A 12501-nucleotide genomic window follows, 5' to 3' on the forward strand; every position below is an offset into this window, starting at 1 on the left:
TACGAGCCCTACATTTCTTTGATGTTGCTCTAAAACACTTACGCTGGCACCACCAGTGGCTTTGATGTTCTTCTAGCACTCTGACATCCTGACATCTGGGCTTGTATTCTTCTGAAGCAGCAAATTGAAACAATAGTCAAACTCCAGTTTAAAAAGAAGGACAGCGAGGCCTCATTCAGAACTTTTTGATGTCACATGCCTGATTAGAGAGAACGCTTTTCCTGCATCTTCAAGCAGAGTCATTAGTTTCACGTTTTCATATTCATCCCAGGTGTCTGTCACCGGGCACCCTCATTATCCCAGGAGATCTCCAACAAGGGATTTGACAACCCGCTTCTGAAGCCCCAATCTAAATGTGCTGCTTCCTCCGAATGGCCTTTTAGTCAAACATAAAAACTATACCCTTAATTTTAATATGAGCCCATCTTCCATACCTCCCTTTTATCATCTCACCTTGAGTTACACTTCTTCCCTTCATGCCAGATGAACCCTCTGTCTCACCTTCCTCCTCAGTTCTCACAAGCCCTGATGTGGAAGTCTGTCTGTTACTTTTTTCACCTCCATATCTGTCTGGCCAACTCTTCCTCTCTCACAAGTTTCGGCCAAGCTAAGCATCTTTTGTAGAATGATCCACACCTCCGCTTTTTGATCCATATGCCTTCACTTCTTTACCTTCTGTTTTCCATACACTTTCACAGACTTGAAGAGTAAGTGAAGGAAAAAGCAAATCATTTTCTCGATATTAAAGTTGCTTTATTCAATGTGGGTTTCTCACATTTTTAATAAGGGAAATCCAGACAGAGCCTACATTTCTGCCAACCTCAATAACTTTATGGGTTGGACCATAATGATTATAATTATGTTTGGAGTCTCCATCTTCCTGCCGCCTTCAAGTCTTCACTTCTCTCCCTAACATCCTAGATAAGTTTGGCATTTTCCTTTTCTCCCAGACTTCTTTTCCTGGAGCTACCACTTACAGGGAGATCATTCTCCCTCTTGGACCAAGAAGAGATCAGGTTAGGTAGAGTGTGTTTTCTTGATTTGTTCAGGGGAAAACTCTCCTTCCTCTTCTTCAGCAAACTCCTTCCTTATAACATCTTCATTTTCAATAAGATGTAAGTTGACAGATAATAGTGAAACTCATATGCGTGGGTTACTGCAAATATCAGAGGTCCTTGAAATCCAGTTATTTTGATGCCTTAGGAGCCCTCACCCAACATTCTTGAGTCTGCTGTTAATTGTCATATCAGGAATCCTGTCCTATTTTGGCAGCATTGAGTTCTATGCAAGCAACTCTTCTGCATCAAAGGACTTCTGCATTTTAGATTGCCTCTAAGCAAGGAAGTTTGTCAAGACTCTCCAGAGTAAGAACAGACCCCAAACACCTGAGGCCTCCAGTTTTCTTTTTTACCTATTCTAGCAGATTTTTTTTTCCAGATTTTTTTTTTCCAGTAGGTTTCTCCTGGGAATCTTTTAATGGAGAAGTAGAGGTTGTCTGTGATCAGAGGAAATTCTGTTTAGGACCCTTCCAGAACGAATTGTGAGAGAAGGTAGCTCAGTTGTTTGGTTGTGAAGTCTACAGCTTGTCTTTACCAGGGAACACATGGTGGTTCTCCTTTCTAAGAGCTGGGATGAGCTTTTTACTACTTAATGGTCCCTGGAGTTATTGGCCCTGAGCCATTCCTTGATCTGCTTTCCTAAAGGGCAAGACCGTATTTGTCTGAGAAAACTTAATTTTAATAACTGATTAATACTGTATTTTCAGGTAAGTGCCACATTTCACCAATCCTATGCTGCTTCCTGTTTTATTCTCATAATAGATATGCAATGCATTTCCACAAGGTTTCTTGACACTTCTTGCTTCCACATCTATGCCTGCTATATATATGCTTTCACTTTCCATGTATTCTCAACCTACGGAGTTTACCACATACTCCTACTTCTCTTTCTTCAAGGGCCTCTTGGAGTTAATAATCCACTACATGTATCAGACTCAAAACAAAGGTGAGGGGACTAGTCAGATAAGCTTTTTAGGAAGACTGTATTTCTGTCTTTTCCAGATCACAGAGGCAAATGATTTCCTAGGGGAAATAGGAACTGAGGAATCATGGTTCTTAAAGAAAATGGGGTCATGACAATTTATATTGTGAGCTGGATATGTCCCTGAGAGGGCTTCTAGATGATTTTCAAGATAGCTTACCAAAGTTCTAGAAAGCAGAGCCATGACAGAAACCACACCAACAATGCCCTACAAAAGATTCATGGTACCTGCCAGGACAGTTTATGCCTGAAGAACAGATTAGAATATGTTTGCATAGGAAAATGTTGATTAAAATTTAAGAATACTCAATTCTGCAATAGATAAGAAAAATAAGGGGGATAAGTGAAACTAAGTGTAGATGATTCTTGTGAAACGTATTAGACATGGATAAAGTAGGCAGAATATATGTGTGCTGAATACGAAGGGATAGAAAGAACTGGTAGAAACCAAATATTCATTACAGTTGGCACATCCTTAGATCTCCTGCCCATTGGTAATAGTTATCCAGTCCCATATGTCCTCTCTCTCAAACACTAAATTAAAACACCTGCTTAGCAGGTGACCAGTAAGTAAATTGTGCCCAGGAGTGTTTGCCCCGGGTTTGTCTGTTAGAGCAGGCATGTGTTGACTTTAGCTGTCTTCATTGCTGGTCCTCAAAAACATACAGTCAGTGGGCAAAGCTAAAGCAAAAAACAGAGAGTAGACAGTTTCTGACATGGCATTTAGGCTGCATGGCCCTTCCGTCCTGCTAGCATCCTCTCTTCTCCTCACTCCCCTCTTTGCTTATTTCTCACTGTATATTCCAAATCATTCAGTAAACAATGTGAAGTAAGGGTCTTTATTTGATCTATGAGCCTATTGGTTTGTGATTCCCTGTACATCCTGTCTGGCAATGTATTTGAAGGCTATAGAAATATCAAGGTAATTTCCAGGCTGGACAAGGAGTGACCAAAAATTAAAGAAACCGACACTTTGGCCAAAAAGGGGATGAGAAACTGACAGAGGCACTTGCAAATCGAACTATAAACTGAGCTCTTCTAACTCCTAAGCAACAAAGGCAAAGAGACCAAGGACCCAACTGTAACCTCCCAAATACAACGAGAGGCCCACAGACAGAAGGGCCCATCAACCCAAGGGGTCAGCCTTTTTCTGGGGCTAAGGTTGTGTAAGAAGTTGCTGACTCCTTCACTCACCATGGTACCTGGGACAGAAAGTCTAAGTATAGCAAGATAAAAGTGAGTGACTGCAGGGCCCAGCAGGTAATTTAAATCAATAAAGAGGTATTTTATTGCCACAGTATACTTTGGGCTACCTAAGTTACATTGCTTAAATGGCATGTTCTGTGGTGAATTACAGAATATGTATGCTTTAAGGTGGCAGCTGAAACTCAGTTCCATATGAAGGTTCCCATGGGAACAGGGCCCATTGTGGCCAGATAGTATTTTCAAAAGGAGCCAGAAATACATAATTTTATGAGAACTTTCCCAATTAAAAGTTCATTATCCACAAAACAAGTTATAGCAAACATAGGAAGATAGAAGTTATATCAATTATCTTTTCTGACAGCAATGATATAAAACTAGAATTAAATAACAAGAAGAACTTTGGAAACTTTACAAGTACACAGAAAGTAAAGTTTCAGCATACAAAAATCAACATACAAAAATCAGTAGTGTTTCCATCTGCTAGTAGTGAACTATCTAAAGAGAAATCAAGAAAACAATCCCATTTACAATAGCTAAAAACAAGACAGCTAGGAATAAATTTAACCATGTAATTGAAAGATTACTGCAAACTCTAAAACACTGATAAAAGAAATTGAAGAGGACACAAATAAAAAGATATTTCATGTTCATGGATTGGAAGAACTATTATTGGTAAAATGTTTATACTACCCAAAGTGATCTACAGATTCAGTGTAATCCTTATCAAAAAACCAATAACATTCTTCACAGAAGTAGAAAAAATATCCTAAAATTTGTATGGAACCAGAAAAGACCCCTGGATAGCCAAACCAATTGTCAGCAAAAAAAATACTAAAAATAAAAATACCCCCCCACACAAAAACAACAAAAATAAAAGCAAATCAGAAAAAAGCTAATCACTAATCATCAGGAAAATGTAAGTCAAACCCCAGTGAGATATTAACTCACTCCAGTTAAAATGGCTATTCTCAAAAAGACAAAAGATAACAAGTGTTAAGGATGTGGAGAAAAGGGAACTTTTGTGTATTGTTGGTAGGTATGTAAATTAGTACAGCCATGATGGAAAACAGTGTGAAGCTTCCTCAAAAAAATTAAAAATAGAGCTTCCATATGATTCAGCGATAGTACTACTGGGTATACATCTAAACGAAATGAACCAGTATGTCAGAGTTATCTGTGCTCTCATGTTCATTGCAGCATATTCAGAATAGCCAGGATATGGAATTAACCTAAGTGTCCAAAAACAGATGAATGGATGAAGAAAATGTGGTATATATACAAATAGAAAACTACTCAGCCACAGGAACAATGAAATCCTGTCATTTGCAACAGCATAGGTAAACCTGGAGGACATTATGTTAAGTGAAATAAGCCAGGGACAGAAACACAAACGCTGTATGTTCTCATGCATGTGGAATCTTAAAAAGTTGATCTCATAGAAACAGTAAGGAGATAGTGGTTGACAGAGACTGGAGACAGTAGGAGAAAAAGGAGGATGGGAAGTTACAATTAGAAAGGAAGAATTAGTTGTGGTGTCTTCTTGCACAGTAGGGAGACTATAGTCAACAATAAGCTATTGCATATCTCAAAATAGCTAGAAGAGAGAATGAGTGATCTCATCACAAATAATTCATAAATATTTGAGATGATGGATATGTAATTATCCTGATTTGATCATTACACAAAGCATATGCATACCCAAACACATTGTACCCCATATACATGCACAATTATTATGTGCCAATTAAAATTTAACAAGTTATAATTCATTGGCTTGTTAAGATATTCATTTCTAAATATGATTTATCTAATAAAAGGGACAAGGATTCTGGAAAATGGTTAATTCTAGAGCTGGGGCAGGGAAAATACATCATGAGTCTGGAGCATATCATAGTGCTAGAAAGTAAGGAAACGCTACACACATACCCACTGAAGGTGGGACAATGTCAGAGGAACACAGGAGCCCACTGAAAGATCTCCAACTGGCCAAATATGCAACAGTTTGAGGAACAAAATTAATAAAGTAGTTCTGGATTATAATACAAAGTACTAAATAAATATCCATGAATCCATAGTGAGATAAATAAATGAGTAAATAAATCAGAAGGTATAAATCTTTCTTACAGAAGAATTCCGAATATTATAGGTAAATACTCTGTCCATCCAGGCAGTGCTCTTCCTCCTATCCTTTTGAGGGTGAACTGGACTTGACTCATTTTAAAGAACAGAGTTCAGAAAGATGAAAAATAGCAACTTTAAGTGGAGAAACCTCGCCATTACCACTCTAACCAAGCGATGAAGATTAACACTGCCAATGATAAGTCATGTTCATGTCATGTAGCCTGAAAGATACAATGTGATGAGAAATACACTCCAGAGGTGAAGTGGTATTTTTCCCCAAAACACACAATCTCAGTCTAATCATGAGAGCAGCACCTGACAAATCCAAATTGAGAAGCATTCCACAAAATACATGATCAGTAGCCTTCAAAGCTGTGAAGGTTTTGAATCATAAGGAAAGACTGAGACAGAGGACACCAAGAAGGCATGACAATTAAATGCAATGTAGAAACCTGGATTGGAACTTGGAACAGGAAAAGAACACAAGTGAAAAAACTTGTGAAATCTGAATACAGTGTGGGGTTTAGTTAATGGCAATGTGCCAATTTTAATTTCTTATTTTTGATGTGTACCATGGGTTCTGTAAGATGTTAACATTACAGCAAACTGGGGAAAGGATATGCAGAAATTGTACCTCTTTGCAATTTAAATATAAAATTTAAAATTATTCCAAAATAAAAAGGTTATTAAAAAATCATTAGCCCAAGCAAAACACATCTGTAGATGAATCTGGCCTGAGGCCTTCTGTTTGATCCTCTGGTTTAGAAGGAAAATAAATGTTCCCATGACATTGTCCCCTCTGAATCATCAGAGATCACAGTAAGCAACTAGCCCTTAGCTCAAAGAACAATCCTCCATTACACTTATGTACAATCTTTTCCTTCCTACTACTGTAATAAATGACCTGATCTTCCCTCACTCCTATATATATCTATGTTTTGTCTTTCTCCTTCCTGATATGCCAGTGTAATGGTTGGAGCTGTAATAGCTATGTGGATCATGAAACGACCTTTGGACTGGAAGCCCTGTTCAGTGGAACAATAAGATAATGTATTTTATCTAATCAAACATAATTTAAGGCACACCATTATTCTATGTACCACAAAAAAAGTGCTACCAGTTAAATTAGAAGACAGTGTTTTCTTATCCCTTAGATTTTTACATTTACAGTTACTGGAAAATCTTTTTTCCACTTCTTTAAGCACAGGCTTTTGTTATTGAATCATTCTTATGTGTACACATAAAAAGGAAACTATGTGCTAAATAAATTGTTTCAAGTACTGCTAAAACTTCAGATTCAAATTTCAACTCTTCTGAATCACTTCTGTACTCAGAATCATTGATATCTCTTAATATCATCCTCTGTGCCATCAAGCATGCTGGTAATGCAGTATTTTTTAAAAGGGTGCAAGTCTAATATCTCCAGGATTTTTTCATAGCCAATGATACCACTTTGTTTAGTTTTGCAGCGCATCCTCAGGCAATGACAGGTATGGCCAACAGTGATTATAAGATACATCCCAATTTCAAATATGTTAAAATGTAAAGAAAACAATGTGCCTCTTCAAATCCGTGAAATCTGATTGAAAGCTCTTCGATGTATGAAAGAAGTATGGGAGAAAACAGTTCAGTAGCCCTGAACTGTTTTCTCCCATACTACTTTTATACATGAAAAGGAAAACCTATCTTTTATAAGACTCTGCTTTTCTGGTCTTTGTTACTACTCATAACCTAACCCAAACCAAGCAGTCACAGGATTCCTAAAAATATGACAGCCATTAGTACTTTCCTTTCTTACTGTACCTCATCCCATTCCTATAGCTCCCTTGACTAGTGAATCAAGGTGTACATTTCTTTCCTTTTACCCTTTAGGTGTCCTCACACTTTGCTAATATGGTTACTCTCATTTCACCTTTCCCTTCAGCTTTCCTGAGGCAAATTCTCCATCAGTATCTCTCTCAAACTGAACTGAGGACTATAATTAAAACAACAACAACAGCTACATCAAATTGTTATTTTAAAATCTGAAGCATAGTATCACTTTCAAGGTTACAGATAATGCTTTCCTCTACTAAATACTTGATTAGATGTATCTCTCAGGCTTATGCAAAGAAACTGTAATTGCTGGTAAATGAATAGGAAAAGGAGAATTTAAAAATCAGAAATGTAGAGCAGATTTCCAGAGTAGAGAAGATTCAGGAGAAATTAATGGGTGCTTTGTACTGCTTGTCACACACATTTCTAAGAAAAAAATACTTTTCCTTTTTCTGGAAAATGAAGTACAAGTTGTCAGTGACAACCATCTATTAAGAAATTTCCTTTGTGATAGAGTGAGGGTTTTTTCCCTAGTGGTAAATAATTCAACACAGTTAATTTGAATCTGTGTTTGAGCCTGAGATAAAGTTAGCAATTTTATCATTTTCCCTCAGTCTGTCCCGATAGTATCATTGTCTGAGACTTTGGTACCCATAGCAGCAGCCACTGTTTTGGCCATCACTCCCCCAAGCAACAGAGCACAATGAATGACTGACAAGCATCAGTTGTATGTCTCAGGGTGGTATTCTGCAGGGCTGGAAGAGTGAGGCACAACTCACTCTTTAGTATTAAATGTCAGGCTATCAAAGAATTAGAAAGGCTGTGTGTATGTGAAATGTGGCCCATCTGTAAGAAGTTTCCTCACTCCTTTTAAGAGGAAGGTGACAAGGGAGGGTGAGAAAATGAGGAGACTTACAGCAATGGACAAGGTCAAGACATTGAAAAGTGCCAGTAGGGCCTGCTTGGTCTAAATGGTTCTTACGTTTTTCCACCGTTGCCCCACATATTCAAAAGACTGTTTGTGGACCCTAAAACTGAACCAAAAGGAGGGGATTTAGACCATTCATGTTTTTCTTGCAGTGGAACGAGAATAGAGACAATTAAGCTGCCGCTTTACCTAGACTTCCCAGCCAGGGATCCTGAAAGAAAAGCTGTGAAATGTGACACTACAAATAGTGGCATGTGATAGGTGCTGGAGTGTAATCACAATTCTCTTTGAGTCTTGCAGGTGAGGAAATCCTGCCTTTTCAGGTAAAATAAAAGGATGTAGTTCTAAGCGGACTTCTCTGCATTATCCCGGGGTCTCTCTGAATCACAAGAAAGGGAAAAATGGGTAAAGAGGGGACCCCGTGGCCAAGAGGGAACCAATCTGGCATCGGCTATAGATCTCAGTAAAGAGACCACAACAGGCAATATAGAGACAATAGCACACTGCATATGATAAACAGACTGGGCTTCCCTGTCTAGGCTTTGACATGAGCAAGATTTACAGATAGAGCATGTGTGTTTTGTAGCCACCCCCATTTACCTGTTGTGCTTGAAGAGAAGCCACTCACAGTGAAGACATGTAGAGGGATGGATGGTGCACTCTTTGGGGATTTCCAGCCATAAGGCCTTCTTAGGTATTCAGTGCCAACTCAGGCAACAGTGTTACTGTCTGTTTTGTAGAAAGAACCTGAACAGAGGGATTCAGGTGTACAGGTGTTGGCGGCCTTCCTGTAAGGTGCCCTGCTACTTCATACAGTCTGTTGCTTATTCTGAAGGCCTCTTTCATATAAGAAGGATTTTGGCTAAGGTTGAGAAGCTGTCCCCACCCTAGACTGGAAGGCACACCTGTAATTAGGAGAGAGACTACAGTGATCAGGGCTCTCTTTAAGAGTGTTGGGGGATTTGCCTCCCAGGGTTGGTTATTTGGCTAGATTCCCAGCCTACCCACACAACCTTCTTTAACCCGTTGATACACTTGTATGGTACCAGAAAGAAAAAGGAACATGGCATCAGAAGATCAAAGTTTATGTCCAAATTCCACAACTTCTTGCCTGTATGGCCTCCCTTTTGTCACTAGTAAAGTCACAATGCTTGTCCTTCCTTCTTCCTGAGATTCTTGTAAAAACAAAGTATGATAATGTAAATAAAAAGACTTGGACTTGCAAAGTGCCATTTTAGTTTGTCAGTCTCTTGGCTATGGAGAAGCCAGCTTAAGGCTCCCATGATAACTGTAACCTAGGGTGAGCTTGCTAAAGAGGTACCATGCCATGCTGTCACCCAGAGCCCTCACTTGCTACTCAGAATCAACAAACGTCAACATTGGCATATTTTACTAACCAAAGTTTTCATGTAAATTTGAACACCCCTTTGTTTATTTTAATCAGTGCCCAATCCCATTCTCTTCACTTCTTCCCCAGATGCAACTACTATGATGAATTCTGGACCATGTTTTACACTTTACCATGCCCATACATCCCACAGTCACCAGGGCCCAAGACTGCCAGCCCCACCCCGTGCCACCCCACATACCGGGATAGTTTACAAACGGAAGACGAATGTGTTTTCCAGGGGCCCATAGAATACCATTCCCCTGCACCCCCGCAGATCCTAAGCTGCATGCAGATGGGGCAGGGGTGGGTGGTGGTTGGAGAGACTGCTAGATACCTACTTTAAAGTTGCATGGGGATGTGCACTGATTCCTAAAAGGTGAGAGTTGCAGGCACGCATCAACTGGACACCTGTATTGCTTTGAGAACCAGATAACTTTATTGCTAACAATAGTAAAACTGAGAAAAAACTGAAGAGAACGTTCTCAAAGGGCAGCATGCAGGTTCCACCTGAAGGCCCAACTTAGGGAAGGCACCCCATGGCTGTGGGGCCCTTCTGGGCTCAGGTCTCTCTGACACGGCCGCTCAGGGTGAGCTTGTCGAACAGGTACTCAGCCAGGCCAGCTTCCGGGGAACATATCTTACGCAGGTTGCTCACGTAGTCACCCAGCTCTTTGATGGCCTTGACTTGCTCGTGCAGGTAGTGGCTCTCCAGGAAGTCGCACAGATGAGGATCGCCCTTCTCGGTGGCCAGTTGGTACAGCTCCAGCAGGCTCTGGTTGATGGTCTTTTCTAGATTGAAGGCGCACTCCATGGCCTTGAGCCCGCTCTCCCAGCCTTGGCGCTCTGGCTTCCTGATGTCGTGAAGGCAGATGAAGCCACCGCGCTGGTTCTGCAGCCTCATCAGCTTCTGGGCGCGCTCCATCTTGTCGTCTGACAGGCACAGGAAGTAGTGGTAGAAGTTCTTCAGGGCCACGTCGTCCTGGTTGAAGTAGAAAGCCATGGACAGGTACACGTAGGAGGCGTAGAACTCCAGCTTGATGTGGCTGTTGACGGCATCCTTGCAGTTGTTGTCGTAGTTCTGGAGCACTTGCAGAGGTGGGGCGGTGGCCATGGTGAGCAGCACGGGTGCAGCGAACACACAGGCGAAGTCGGTGTGGTAGCAAGGGCAGCGGCAGAAGCGGCAACAAACAGCGGTTGGCGAATAGCGAGTGTGTGACAGAACCGGAAGGGACGGAACCGGAAGGGACGGAACCGGAAGGGACGGAAACGGAAGTGGGCAGTGGCTACCGTTAGGAAGGGGTATGGTCTGTCGGTGGTGGAGGGGTGGGGAGCACGAGCACTGAGTTCTCTCTGAAATCCATGCTATTTGGCACTGAACATTTCAAGACCATCTTTAACAAATAACTGCTCTAGGCCGGGCACAGTGGCACATGCCTGTAATCCCAGCACTTTGGGAGGCCAAGGTGGGCAGATCGCGAGGTCAGGAGATGGAGACCATCCTGGCCAACATGGTGAAATCCCATTTCTACTAAAAATTAAAAAAATTAGCCTGGCCTGGTGGCACGTGCCTGTGGTCCCAGCTACTCGGGAGGCTGAGGCGGAAGAATCGCTTGAACCCTGGAGGCAGAGGTTTCAGTGAGCCGAGGTTGTGCTACTGCACTCCAGCCTGGCGACTAAGACTCCATCTCAAAAAAAAAAAAAAGTAACTGCTTTAGGCTGACAGCAGTACCTTATTACAAAATTAAATTCCTTACCCATGAGTAGTTACTGCCCATCTTGCCTACCTCACAGTCCCAACAGCCACAAATGAACTTTCTATTTCTAGAGATTTACTTATTCTGGACATTTCAAATAAATGAAATCATGCTATATGCAGCCTTTTGTAGATGGCTTCTTTCATTTAGCATATATTTAACTTTTATCTTTATGGCTGAATTATATTCCATTGTATGGTTATACCACATTTTATTTACCTATTCATCAGTTGATGGGCATTTGGGTTGCTTCCATTTTGTGACTCTTATGACTAATGCAGCTATGAGCATTTTCGTAATAGACATATGTTTTCAATTCCCTTCGGTATATACCTGGGAGTAGAATTGCCGGGTCATATGTTAAGTCTCTGTTTAACCTTTTGAGTAACTGCTAGACTGTTTTCCAAAGTGCTCTCATCATTTTACATGTCCACTAACAATGTATGAAGGTTCCAACACTGTCATTGTTGTCGTCGTTTTAGTGGATGAAAGTGGTATCTCACTGTGGTTTTGATTTGCATTTCCCTAATGACTAATGATGTTGAGCATCTTTTTATAGCTCTTTGTATATCTTCCTTGGAGAAATCTCTATTCAAGTCATTTGCCCATTTTAAAATTGGGTTATTTGTATTGTTGAGTTTTAAGAGTTTTGTATACATTATGGGTTTAAGTCTTTTTTCAGGTATATGATTTTCAAATATTGTCTCTCATTCTGTGTTTTTTTTCACTTTCTTAATGGTGTCCTTTGAACCACGAAAGTTCTTAATTATGTTGTTCAATTTTTCTGTTTTTCTCTTGTCACTTGTGCTTTTAGTGTCCTATCTAAGAAATCATTGCCTAATTCAAGGTCATAAACATTTATGCCCAGGTTGAAGTTTCTCTCTTTCTCTCCCCCCCATCCTTCCTTCCCCCTCCCCTTTCTCTCTGTTTCTGTTTGTCTGTCTTTCCAGAGTCTTGCTTTGTGACCAGGCTGGAGTGCAGTGGTGAGATCTCGGGTCACTGCAACCTCTGCCTCCCAGGTTCAAGTGATTCTCCTGCCTCAGCCTCCCAGCTAGCTGGGACTACAGGCATGCATGACCAAGCTGAGCTAATTTTTTGTATTTTTAGTAGAGATGGGGTTTCATCATGTTGGCCAGGACGGTCTTGATCTCTTGACCTTGTGATCTGCCCAGCTTGGCCTCCCAAAGTGCTGGGATTACAGGTGTGAGCCACTGCACTGAGCCTACATTTAAGTCTCTAAATCATTT

General features: G+C 40.7%; 1 protein-coding gene across 1 annotated transcript; it reads right to left on the bottom strand.

The window, feature by feature from the left end:
- Positions 1-9901: 9901 nt before the first annotated feature.
- On the bottom strand, positions 9902-10702 carry FTHL17 (ferritin heavy chain like 17). The gene has a single exon (XM_032285833.1). The coding sequence runs from the start codon at positions 10609-10611 to the stop codon at positions 10060-10062; it is 552 nt and encodes a 183-aa protein (XP_032141724.1). The 5' UTR covers positions 10612-10702; the 3' UTR covers positions 9902-10059.
- Between the last annotated feature and the right edge of the window lie 1799 nt (positions 10703-12501).

This window comes from Sapajus apella, unplaced genomic scaffold (genome assembly GCF_009761245.1).
Source record: "Sapajus apella isolate SASKATOON/1434 unplaced genomic scaffold, GSC_monkey_1.0 scaffold17, whole genome shotgun sequence".
NCBI classification, from domain to species: domain Eukaryota; kingdom Metazoa; phylum Chordata; class Mammalia; order Primates; family Cebidae; genus Sapajus; species Sapajus apella.

Coding starts and splice junctions, on each gene's coding strand:
- FTHL17 (XM_032285833.1), bottom strand. CDS start 10,611: ATGGCCACCGCCCCACCTCTGCAAGTGCTCCAGAACTACGACAACAAC.